The 13,405-nt window shown below is 48.8% G+C and overlaps 1 protein-coding gene across 3 annotated transcripts in view; it reads right to left on the reverse strand.

Annotated features, from left to right (window-relative positions):
• The window catches only part of LOC145359576 (kelch-like protein 25), a 42,237-nt gene that overhangs the window by 12,323 nt on the left and 16,509 nt on the right, over positions 1-13,405 (reverse strand). For 2 of the 3 annotated variants that reach the window (XM_080214252.1, XM_080214254.1), the window contains exon 2: positions 4,622-6,470. In XM_080214252.1, the coding sequence (XP_080070378.1) occupies positions 4,660-6,450 (1,791 nt within the window). In that variant the 5' untranslated portion in view covers positions 6,451-6,470 and the 3' untranslated portion in view covers positions 4,622-4,659. Of the gene's footprint in view, positions 1-4,621; positions 6,537-13,405 lie in introns of those variants that run through there. The other variant, XM_080214253.1, reaches the window with a different exon arrangement.

Below are 13,405 nucleotides of genomic sequence, written 5' to 3' on the forward strand. Positions count from 1 at the left end.
TGCCCCCTACCTTTGGGAAAAGATATTGACTATCTACCTTGTCTATGCCCCTCATTATTTTATAGACCCCTATAAGGTCACCCCTCAGTCTCCTACACTCCAGAGAAAAAAGTCCAGTCTATTCAGCCTCTCCCTATATCTCAATCCATCAAGTCCTGGTAGCATCCTAGTAAGCCTTTTCTGCACTCTTTCTAGTTTAATAATATCCTTTCTACAATAGCATTGCACACAGTATTCCAAGTGTGACCTTACCAATGTCTTGTACAAGTTCAACAAGACGTCCTAACTCCTGAACTTAAGTTCCAGCCTTGATCTCCAGTGAGGCCAACTGCAATTTTACAGCTGCTGGCCTGGCCGACAGCACCAGTCTAAAGCAGAGCCTAGGGTGTCAATCCCAGCCCTTGCAGCCTGCATGGTTTGGTGTAACATGAGGCTACACCTTGTTTGAAGGTGGACTGAAAGAGGCAGTCAACTGACAAAAGGAAGAATTTGACCATAGAAGCCCTATAGTGCAGAAGGGAGCCATTCAGCCCATTGAGTCTGCACCAACTCTCCAAAAGAACACCTTACCCATGCCCCTGCCCCACCTGACCATCCCCGTAACCCTGCACGTTTAGGGAATGAATGTTTAAGAGGGCGGATGGGGAGCCAATCTAGCAGCCGTTATGTTCCAGAGACATCCATTAATTGGCTTTTCATGAACTTCCACCAGCAACTCAAGCCTAGAGTGACCCCACTGCCCAGCTAGTAAATTAAAGTCAAACCTTGACAAGGGGATGTCCTTTTGCCACGGGAATGATGCACAGAAGAGATGTTAGGGGCAAGTTTTTACACAGTGAGTGGTAAGTGTCTGGAACACGCTGCCAGGGGTGGTGGTGCAGGCAGATACGATAGGGACACTGAGATAAGTACATGAGATGCAAGAAATAGCGGGATATGTACCAAGGGCAGGCAGAAGGGATTAGTTTAGTTTGGTGTCATGTTTGGCAAAACATCTTGGGCCGAAGGGCCTGTTCCTGTGCTGTACTGTTCTATAAAAGCAAAATACTGCAGAAGCTGGAATCTGTAACCAAATAGAAAATTCTGGAAAATCTCAGCAGATCTGACAGCATCTGTGGAGAGAGAATGGAACCACCGGAGCTCTGACAAAGGGTCTTCCAGACTCGAAACGTTGTCTCTATTCTCTCTCCACACATGCTGTCAGACCTGCTGAGATTTTCCAGCATTTTCTGTTTTTGTTTCTGTTCTAAGGGGACAAAAATAACCCATACTAACAAGAGGGAAACAAAATACAGTTTGAACTTGTAATGACTTTAATCAGGCGACTGAGGTGGGCCTGTTAGAATATAAACTCCCTGATTAAGGGCCAAATTGATGGGCCAATCAGGGAACCTCTTGCTTTTCCCTTAACCAGGGAGTGAGTGTCAGTTCCTCTGGCACTCCCAGTGCAGGCTGCTGACTGAGAGCACTGTGTATGCTGCTGTCAGACTTGTAAATAAAGGGATTCTGGTGAAGGGACTTCTGCCTCCGAGGACTTATAACAGAACTGTACCCCCACATTTTGAGGTGTCCAATATATTAATAAATCTATTACCTAGGTTCTGCACTGAAAGCCTCGCGAGAATGAGATGCTTTGGAGCCAATTTAAGAACAATAATTTGTTCCTGTTCATTAGCCTGCTTGAAAGAAGCACCGTGTCTACCGGTTAATTAAACCTTTTGGGGCCTGCAGAATCAGGCTGTTGCCAAGAGAGCAATGCTGGTGAACTTTCTGACATTAATGATGAATATTACAGAGCACAATTGGGAGCATACGGCACATGGGATGATTCACCACCTACTGAAGTCCACGTCAACTTTTAAACTAAGACTACATCAACTCTCTCTCTCAATTCCCCCTTTCCAACTGTTGTTTTAGATGCCTAAATAGGAAGCTTAAAAGGGCAGCCTGAAGAAGCAGAGAAGAGGGGCCCTAAAGTACAATTTCAAAGTCCTGAGGGTGAACAAGGAGATAAAAGCACACACACACACACACACACACACACACACACACACACACACACACACACACACACACACACACACACACACCAGCTAATCAGCCAAACCTGTAAGCAGTAGAAGATTGTTCGGGCCAACACTGAAAGCACGATGCGTGTATTAGAAAAAGGATATAAAGGTGTGACAGAAAGTGTCAAAAAAGATGGATATCATCAGAAATGAGAGTTTACAACTGTCAGGAAATGCTGAACAGGCTGGGGCTCTTTCCTCTATAAGAGATAAGACTGAGAGGTGATAAGAGTTTGTAGAATTGAGGAGCGATTTGAGAAGTAGAGAAGATGCTTTTTGTTTGTGGGTCAAAATTGCAACAACTTGCATTTAGGAAGTGCCCTTCATGGAACAGAACATCCCCAAGGAGCTGCATAGGATTATTGTGGAAGAAAATTTGATGGCAATCCAAGTAAGGAGATATTAAACCAGACGACAAAAAACTTGGTTTAAGGAGTAGAGATTGTAAGGAGACTCTTGAAGGAGGAAAGACAGACAGAGATAGGAGGAGGGCCTTGGCAGCTGAAGGTACAAATGCTGATTCCACAGTGATAAATATCAGGGAGGCTCAAGAGGGTTTGGGGGCTGGAGATTGCAGAGAGAAGGGGGGGGGGCCAGGGAGAAGTCTGAAAACAAGGGGGAGAATTTTTAAAATTGAGGTACCGCGTGACTGGGAGCTAACGTTTGGCAGCAAATGTAGAGGAGATGGTGAGGACAATTCTCCCAAAAATATTCAAAGTGCCAAATTTGTGTGAAAACTGGAGTAACTCACACCGATTTCTTCAGTGGGACTTTCCAAATGAATCTCCCCCACTCTGAGCACGGCAGAGCACCCTAGGGGATTCACTCTGAATATCAGTGGGTGGGGCCAATTCCCACCAGAGAGGCTGGCGGCAAAGCACTGAGCGAGCCACTGTGCATGGACCGACCTGTCAGCACTGAGGTCAGTGCATGCGCAGTAGCCCCACATTGCCAGTCTACCAAATCACTGGCCAGGCCCACAACCCGCCCCCCACCCCAGCCAATTGCTGCTATTCCAACTCCCCTCCACCCCTCAATTGCTGGCCTCTCGGACCTCTCTGGGCAAGCCCCAATGGTCTCCCCCACTCCCAGGTTAGCCCTGATCACCCCAACCCCAACCTGCCGTGATGCACTCACGCCCTCCCTCCCGCAGGCAGTCTCGACAACCCCTCCCCCAGCAGATCCGACCCAGATGGCTAGTCCTGGTCACCCTCTTCCCTCCATCTGTCACCGATCCCAATGCAGAATGGCAATGGGACCCCTATCCCTACCCTCACCGATGGGCCCTGCCCCCTCTCACTACCACCCTAGCACTGCCCGATGCTCGATGGGCAGTGCCAAGAAAGTCACCGAGGCCAGAATTGAACCTGGATCCCTGCCGATGTGAGGCAGCAGTGTTAACCACTGTGCCACCGTGACAACATATATTGCCCATCCTTAATTGCCCTGGAGAAGGCGTCTCACTGAAACATCTCAAGATTCCGAAGGGGCTTCCCCTGGCTGGTCTGTGTGGAGATTGCATATTCTTCTTGTGTCTGCATGGGTTTCCTCTGGGTGCTCTGGTTTCCTCCCACACTCCAAAGATGTGCACGATAGGTGGCTTGGCCATGTGAAATTGACCCCAATGTCAAGGGGAGTAGCAGGGTAAATATATAGGGTTACAGGAATAGGGCCCAGATGGGATTGTGGTTGGTGCAGACTCAATGGGCCGAATGGCCTCCTTTTGCGTTGTAGGGATTCTATGATTCTAAGAATTAAGGGAGTTGGTGGGAAAGTGGAGTTATGGTAGAAGATCAGCCATGATTGTATTGAATGGCAGAGCAGGCTCGAGAGGCTTGTGAGATCACCTCCTGTTCCCTTTTTCTTCATTCTGTAAAGGTGAGTTATCTCTGGTGCCCGACCAATATTCATTCCACACACAACACCACAGAAAGATGTTGTCTGTTTGTGAACATATTGCAGCTTGTAGGTCCTTGCTGGGAGCAAATTGGCTGCACTTTTTACAACAGTAATTTTCAAAACAATTGGCCATTAAGTGCTTTGGGGACATCCTGGAGTTGCAAAGGGCACCACGTAAATGCAACAAAAACTGAAAATGCTGGAAAATCTCAGCAGGTCTGACAACATCTGTGGGGAGAGAATAGAGCCAATGTTTCGAGTCTAGATGTTCCTTCATCAGAGTAAATGCAAGTCACTTGGCAGTACAGAACACAAACATTGCTGAAGTTTATCATCATGCACTCATCAGGCCATATGCAAGAATGTCAAATTTCAATCAATGTTCTGCTGCAGGAGAAAAGTGTGCTGACTGGTTCACAAGCTAACTTTGATTGCTTTCTCCATGGCAATACCTCAACCAAAGTTAACTTGTGAACCAATCAGCACCCGTTTCTCTTGCAGTGAGAACAAATTGATATTGTCTGAAATTTGGCATTCTTGCACTTGTCCTGATGAGTGCCGGATGAAAAACTTTCGCAATATGTTTCTTTTTTTTTCACCAGTACAAATGCAAGTCTTCATTTTACTTCATGCCTTTTCTGTAGGACACCCACCTAGCTTGTCCTTCCACTCCATGTCGAGTCGAAGAGAGTCAGTCAGGAAATTGTTTCCAGGTGCTGACGAAGGCAGTGGGGATGAGTGAGTAGGGCACCGTGGTGATGCTGTTCCACGTGTCCGAGGTTGGGTCGTAGCAGTCCAGGCTCTTGCACCGCTGTGTGCCGAAGTAGCCGCCCACCACGTAGAGCTTGTTACCGGAGGCCACGGCGTGGCAGCTCATGCGTTTGGCCGTCATGTCGCCCACCCGTGTCCACTGGTTGGTGTCACAGTCAAAGCGGTAGGCCGAAGCCGCTGTGAACTCGGTGTCACCGCCCATGATGAAGATCTGGCTGCCCAGGGCGGCGGCGGCCGTGTAGCGCCAGGGATGCGGGCAGACGGCCGGCACGGCCCAGCGGTCCTCCAGCGGCTCGTACCGCTGCACCCGGGCCAGCCGCTCGGCCTGGGGGAGGCCCGAGGTGGAGGCGCCACCAAAGACGTAGAGCCGGAGCTGGGCGCTCACCACCGCCGCGTTGCTGACCCCGTCGGGGAGCGGGGCCACCATGGTCCAGGTGTTGGCGGACGGCTCGTAGCGCTCCACCTGCTTGAGGCAGACGGAGGGCGAGGCTGGGGGGGAGGCCGTGTGCCCGCCCAGCGCAAACACCCCGCCCCTCAGCTCGGCCGAGCCGTGACCAAAGCGGGCCAGCAGCATTGGCGCCACTTTGGACCAATCACCGGCTGCCGCGTCATAGACCCAGACGTCTCGCGAGACGCCGTTCTCTGGGCCCCGCCCCCCGCTGACGTAGACGCGGCGGCCCAGCGCGCAGGCGCTGAACTCCTTGCGCGGGCTGGGCAGCGTCGCCTTGGCGACGATCCGGCCCTCCGCACGGTCCAGCTCGTACACCTGGTCACAGAGGAACGTCCGCCCGCCCAGGATCAGCAGCGTGTGCCCCGCGCGCCGTGGCCTCGCCAACGTAGGGATCTCCCCCGGCTTCTCCATCTCCCGCCGCCGGATGCGCTCCTGGCAACGGCGGGCCTCCTCCACCAGGCCCCGGCTGAGCGGGTCGTCCTCCAGCAGGTGCTCGGCCGCGGCCCAGTCCTCCAGGTAGGTGGTGGGCAGCAAGGCCAGGCGGACGTGGCGCAGCAGGCTGGCCAGGCGGCCCCGCCGCCCCGCCGGGTCGTGGCGCACCCAGCGCAGGACGGCCCGGTGCACCGTCCGCTCGTCCTCGGCCTCCAGCTCGTCGCAGGCCAGCAGCTCGGCCAGGGTGGCCTCGGGAAGGCCGCACAGCTCCTCGGCCTGCCCGGCCACCAGCTGCTCAAAGTGGGCCAGGCAGGCAGCCCGGGCCTGCTGTCGGAGGCGGCGACACTGGTGCGCGTCCGAGAGGAGCAAGAGGTCGAGGCAGTTGGAGGCCCGCAGGCGTTTCTCCAGGAAAGAGGCGGCCGCCTCTCGGATGTCGGGGAACTGCAACATGTCGCCGGCCTGGAGCAGCCACTCGGCGTTCTCCTCGCTGATGGCCAGCCGGGCAGAGTAGGCGTAGTCCAGCAGCAGCTCCAGCGCCTCGGGGTGCACGCTGTCCCGCAGATCCACCTCTCGGTCGCTGCTCTCCCGCAGCCCGTTGCTGAACATGGCCTCGAAGTAGCGGCTGCAGGCGGCCAGCACCGCCCGGTGGCACAGGAAGGACCGGCTGCCGGCCCACAGGGTCACGTCGGTGAAGAGGCGCTGCCTCCGCAGACTGTCGAGCTGTGCCAGCACACTCTCCGGGTGGGAAGTCTTGTGGAACAGCGAGATGTTGTTGGAGCCACCGCTGCTGCTCCGGTTCCTGCGGATCTCATGCTCACTCACCGACATGGTCACACACCTGGATCACTCTGCAAGAAGAAACAGGTTTCAGGGTTTCGCAAAGTTATTCCATTAACTCACATCTCACTGCTAATTAGCATGAAACGAGAGCAGGAGCAAGCTTGTAACAACTGCCTTTTAGAAAGCCTCAAACATGTTTTTGTCCCTTTCTTTTAAAGAATGGGATGTGGTTAGGGCTGAAATTTCCAGGAATTGAAGTTGAATCTCCAGCACACTGCTGTGTACAACTCTGGAGATAAATCATCGGGACATTAAGAAAGATTTTTTTCCCCCCTCTATTTTCTTTGAACATTCCTTTTCCCCAGATATAAAAGTATTGTAAATGGGAAAAATAATTTGTTTGGTCAATCATTATCCAAGTGGGGAATGGGTCTTTTTGCTTTCCTGTTGGTGTAGGAAGGCAGTACGCCATCTGGGAGGCACACTAGTCAGCACTGCCGCCTCACAGTGCCAGCGACCCGGGTTCGATTCCCGGCTTGGGTCACTGTCTGTGTAGAACCTGTACATTCTCCCCATGCCTGTGTGGGTTTCCTCCTGATGCTCCAGTTTCCTTCCACGGTTCACAAGATGTGCCGGATGGGGGTGTTGTCCATACTAAATTCTCCCTCCATGTTCCCGAACAGGCTCAGGAGTTTGGTGGCTAGGGGATTTTCATAGTAACTTCATTGCAGTGTCAATGTAACCCTCCTTGTGACATTAATATGGTGGATATGTGGGGGTGGAAATGTCACATGATGAAACCTCCAGGAATATATTTAATTGCAGATGGCAACTCTAAAGGTAACAAGCCAAGGGGAAAATGGTGTGATTGTGCTCATGTCCCTAGGCTAATAATTCAAAAGCTCAGAGTAATGATTTGGGGACATGGGTTCAAATCCCACCATGACAGCTGGTGGAATTTAAACTTAATTAGTAAAATCTTCAATATAAAGCTAATCTAGAAAATGTTGACCATTGAACTAGCATCAGTTTGTTGTAAAATCTCACCTGGTTCACTGTGTGTAGGGAAGGAAATCTGCCATCCTTACCTACATGTGACTCCAGACCCACAGCAATGTGGCTGACTCTTAAATGCCCTTGGAAATGGCTAAGCCGCTCAGTTCAAAGGCAATTAGGGATGGACAACAAATGCTGGCCTTGTCAGCAACTCCCACATCCCATTAACAGCATAAAAAGAACAACGCAGAAACATGTTTCAGGGTTTCACAAAACAGTTGCAATAGTTCATCACATCTCTCAGAAAATTATCCTGTAACAAGTGTAATAAACGGGGTTGGAGAAAAGAGGCAAGAGGAAGAGTTCAGATGGGAAAATCTTAAAAGAGTCCCCCCTGCAGGAGGTGCTGCTACTGGAACCTGGACAAAACAGCTCCTCCCTCAAAACAACCACAAACATCACCTTCCGTTTGGACTGAAATGTCAACTGGAAGGTTAAGGAAATTTGGCAGGTCCACAATAAGAACATAAGAAATAAGAAATAGGAGCAGGAGTAGGCCATCTAGCCCTTCGAGCCTGCCCCGCCATTCAATAAGATCATGGCTGATCTGTTGTGGCTCAGTTCCACTTTCCCGCCCTCTCCCCATAACCCTTAATCCCCTCTCTTATCAAGAACCCATCAACCCGCTTCTTAAAAATATTTAGCAAGGCAGCCTCCACCACTTCAACGGGCAGAGAATTCCAGAGATTCACCACCCTTTGAGTGAAGAAGTTCCTCCTCAACTCCGTTCTAAACCGCCCCCCCCTATATCTTGAGGCTGTGCCCCCTAGTCCTACTGTCTTTTTTGAGCGGGAAGAGTCTCTCCACCTCTATCCTATCCATCCCATTCATCATCTTATACGTCTCAATGAGATCTCCCCTCATTCTTCTAAACTCCAACGAGTACAAGCCTAGTTTATTCAGCCTCTCCTCATAGCTCAACCCCCTCAACTCCGGTATCAGCCTAGTAAACCTCCTCTGCACTCCCTCCAAGGCCAAAATATCTTTGCGCAGGTGCGGCGCCCAAAACTGCACACAGTACTCCAGCTGCGGCCTCACCAATGCCCTATACAGCTGCAGCAAGACCTCCCTACTTTTATATTCAATCCCCCTCGCTATGAAGGCCAGCATCCCATTCGCCTTCCTGACCACCTGCTGCACCTGCAAGCTGGTCAACTCTCATTAATTTTTACAGATGCACTATAGAAAATATCCTTTCTGGTTGTATCACAACTTGGTTTGGCTTAGATCAAGACTGTAAGAAACTACAAAAGATTGTGAATGTAGCCCAGTTCCATCATACAAACCAGCCTCCCAATCATCAACTCCATCTACACTTCCTGCTGCCTCAGAAAAGCAGCCAGCATAATCAAGGACCCCACACGCTCTGGACGCGCCCTCTTCCACCTTCTTCCGTCAGGAACAAGATGCAAAAGTTTGAAGACACGTACCAACCAACTCAAGAACAGTTTCTGCCCTGCTTGTATCAGGCCATTTATTAAACCGATCTTTCTCTTCACCCTGCCTGTAACTGCAACACTATATCTTGCACTCTCTCCTTTCCTTCCCGCCTATGTTTTCTATGAACAGTATGCTTTGTCTGTATAATGTGCCAGAAACAATACTTTTCACTGTATGCTAATACATCTGACAATAATAAGTCAAATTTATGAATATGGCTGCTTGCCTACCAAGGCCAAATCACAAAGAAAGATCCAATGTTTCCTCATCACCAACAGCTCAGTGGAAGTTGGAATGGGAAGTGAAATTGCAACTATTCAAGGTAGAATCACTCCTGCCAGTTTCCTCCTCGTCCCTTATGAAGGCACTCGATCATGATAAACTCCGGTTCCATAGTTCAAGCTAAATCTGGTTACTCTTCATTCAAAAACTGGCCAATGTGTTGCTGATGGACGGACATGTGACTATTAGAATACATGGCCATCAGATACAGCAGAACAGACCTGTGTGTGCTGTGCACCACAACTGATTAACCCACCAACGCACCTTGTCTCAGCTTAGAATCATAGAATCATTACAGTGCAGGAGGTCACTCAGTCCACAATCCCACTCAGGCCGATTCCATAACCCCATTTATTTATCCTGCTAATCCCCCTGTCACTAGGGTCACTTTAGCATGGCCAATTAGCCTAACCCACACATCTTTGGACTGTGGGAGGAAACCCACACAATCACAGGGAGAATGTGCAAACTCCACACAGATAGTGACCTGAGGCTGGAATTGAACCCGGGCCCCGGACACTGTGGGGCAGTGGTGCTAACCACTGTGCTGCTGTGATAGGTAAAAGGTTGGAAAAGCAATTTGCAGGATTCTCTACCCCCACCATCCATGGGGCGGCATGGTGGCCCAGTGGTTAGCACTGCTGTCTCACAGCGCCAGGAACCTGGGTTCCATTCCAGGCCTGGATCACTGTGTGGAGACTGCACGTCCTCCCAGTGTCTGCGTGGGTTTTCTCCCATAGTCCGAAAGACGTGCTGGTTAGGTGCACTGACCATGCTAAATTCTCTGTCCACCCGAACAGGCGCCAGGGTGTGGCGACTAGGGGATTTTCATAGCAACTTCATTGCAGTGTTAAAGTAAGCCCACTTGTGACACTAATAAAGAAACTTTAACGTTAAACATTCCCACTCCCGAAAAATGGGAGCAGAAATTCCGCCCCCTCACAAACATTTTCAGTTCTGAAGATGATTCATACGGACACGAAATTCTCTTTCCACTGATACTGCCAGATTGGCTGAGTTTATCCAGCACTTTGTTTTCATTTCAGATCTCCAGCATCTGCAGTACTTTGCTTTTGTTCTGGTCTAATGAACGTTTGGGGTAGATGTTGTCTCTCTCTCTTTCTTTTTCACAAAGGTATTCACATTCCAATGTCCCCGTCAATACTCCTTTGGAGCTGATGGTTAGACAGACCCAACAACTCGCCCAAAATTGTTTGATATCAACTCTGTGTAAGAGGTGACAGGGCAATTGCAACGTTGTGCGTTTGAGGTGCCAGTAAAGTCCAGCTTCACAGGTTCTCTCGCTGGAAGTAATTTAAAAAGAAAATATTTCTATTTACAAAGCACCCCTGTCATTTAATGGAAAGGTTTCAAAAGGGCCTCACCCAGTGAATCACCATTTTGAGGTGCAGTGATTATTATTTAGGCAAATGCCACAATAATCTTGCATCAGAAACATCTTCAAACAGCAACGAGATAAACGGGCAGTTTGTTTTCTGTTTCATGTCCTAAGGGAGGATTGTCGTGTCAGAGCTAAAAAAACATATTTAGACACAGCGTTCATGAGTGATGGGAATTTTATTGCCTTCTTATCGAAAAGGAATTCCGCAGGTTTTTTCAGTCTGCTCTGCTCAATTGTATATAGTCAGCTTTTTTTTTAAATAGGGCACGACTTCTAATAAAGATAAGTGTTTCTAATCTTGCACACAGGTAAATTTACATATAAGGGGTAGACCCGAGACAACAGCTGTTTAATCACGTCCCATCGGTAATGTCGTAATCTTTGGTAGTAGATGGATGGAATGTCTGCTCAGACAATGGTCACTTAATCATGTCTTAATCACAGCTTCAGTGCTGTTAGCAAGGGCATTCATCTGAGACCAGTTGATAGATATAGTGAAACATCCCTTTTGTCTGTGCTGACTATTTCATGTACGTGCATAGACAGCCAGTCTGCAATGAGGGTGCTGCTAATTTTCCTGGCCCACCAGCCTACGTCCTGCTGAGCTCAGCTCTCCTCTCCCACAGTCACCTAGGAGCTTTGTTGAGGCCTTGTAGCTAGCGACCCTACCGCTGGACAGAAAACTCTGGATTTGAGTCCAGTGCCAGGGCTTGTTGGCCATGGAAAGAGCATTCAAAGGGCCAATAATTACCTCAGGAATACTTCCCTGCACTATGCCTCAAAAGAGTGAAAAAAAGTGTGGGTGTGAAGATACGCTTTAAGACAAAAAAAATTCTCTTCCTCGTGGTTTTTTTTCTAAAAAGTCCACATGAATATGCAAACGGGATTTTGTTTTTTTAAATGATCTCACAGGAGATAGCAGCACTGAGTAGACCAGAATTTAGGGCTGGTCCCCAGATCTCTGTGATGATGAGGGTGGATCTTGAAACGTTAGTTTTTGTGATGATGATGCTTCTAGAAGGGAATTTGACCCAGTCACAATGAAGGAGCAGTGAAGTAATGGCGTCATTTGATTTGATTTATTATTGTCACATGTATTAGTATGCAATGAAAAGGGAGGCACTGTGGCACATCCGTTAGCATTGCTGCCTCACAGCACTAGGGACCTGGGTTCAATTCGCGACTTGGGTTACTGTCTGTGCAGAATCTGCACATTCGCTCAGTGTCTGCGTGAGTTTCCTCCAGGTGCTCCAGTTTCCTTCCACAGTCCAAAAGATGTGCTGATTAGGTACACCGAGGGACAATTTAGCATGGCCAATGTACCTGAATAGGCACGCCAGAGTGTGGCGATTAGGGGATTTTCACAATAATCTCATGGCAGTGTTAATGTAAGTCTACTTGTGACAAATAAATAAACTTTGTTTCTTGTGTGCTATACAAAGTATATCATTCATAGGAAAGGAAGGGAGAGGGTGCAGAGTGTAGTGCTACAGTCATGGCTAGCGTGTGGAGAAAGAATAGATTGTCTATGAGTCTGAAGCACTAGTGTTCCCGCGCTCTTGTTCCTTCTAACCCTCACTGGTCATGGAGGCTGCAGAGCTGGGAGCTGCCAGTGAAGTAGATTCTGTGGTGGCTGCAGTGCATCTGACTGGTAGAATGTATGGAAGTGGTGGTGGGCTACTGGATGTGGGGGATTGATATAGAGTCTTCTCAAAAGGATGGTGCCTCCAACAATGAATTACCCATCAGCATAATGTCAGGAACCTCCGCTTCCAAATAACGAGTTAAAACCCTGAACTTCCCGAATGAAACCGAGCCAAGCTGTCGCATTTCCTGAGGCTAAAAATAATACACTGTAGATGCCGGAACCTGCAACGAAAACAGAAAATGCCGGAAAACCTCAGCCGGTCTGACAGTGTCTGCAGAGAGAGGATAGACCCAACATTGAGTGTGGATGACCCTTCATCAGGACTAGAGATAAAGAAAATGCGTCAAAGGACAACCTGAGGAATGTGGCAAAGAGTCCTACTGAGGTGGGCTGGGGAGGACCAGATGGAAAGCAAGGTTTAGAAATGGGCAAATAGCACGATGGAAGAAATTAAAATTTAAAATACACACTAGAATGTAAAGTAATGGATTAATATGATAAAGAGAAATGAAATAAATGGAAATGGAGTGGAGTTGAAGGATAATTCATACTCCAAAGTTAAACTCAATGTTTCTGGAGGAGCTGGGTGATGATTGCAGATATTCTGTTTTTGGCTTGAGGACATGTGGTGGGTATCTGACCCAAAAGTCCAGTCTGAGGATTTCAGCCTGATGCCAACACACAACTGCCCGCTTTAGGCTTGGAACTTGCTGCCTGGGGAGGTAATGGAAGCTGATATGATAGTAACTTTTAAGAGGCATCTTGACAAATACATGAATAGGATGGGGAGCGAGGGATAATTTCCCTGGAAGAGTAGAGGGTTTTAGTTCAGATGGACAGAATGGTCAGTGCAAGCTTGGAGGGCCAAAGCGCCTGTTCCTGTGCTGTTATTTTCTTTGTTCTTTGAGGTTATAATTGGTAGAAGGAACCTTCTGCTACATACCCTAGATAAGGATCTCGTAACCCTCCGTGCTAAACGTTGGATCTTCCCAAGAACATTCCAACAATCTACTGACCTTTTGCACATCACACACCAAGAATTACCAAATATCTGGCTCAAATTCAATACCTCAACACAAACCAATGACAAATAGAGGAAATATTTTCCTGGAAAATTGCACTTTGTCTGACATTTGAAAAGGTTAAATAATTCCTCATCCAGTACATTGCTGCAT

Source organism: Carcharhinus amblyrhynchos, chromosome 28 (genome assembly GCF_965287045.1).
Source record: "Carcharhinus amblyrhynchos chromosome 28, sCarAmb.v2.hapA, whole genome shotgun sequence".
Taxonomy (NCBI): Eukaryota; Metazoa; Chordata; class Chondrichthyes; order Carcharhiniformes; family Carcharhinidae; genus Carcharhinus; species Carcharhinus amblyrhynchos.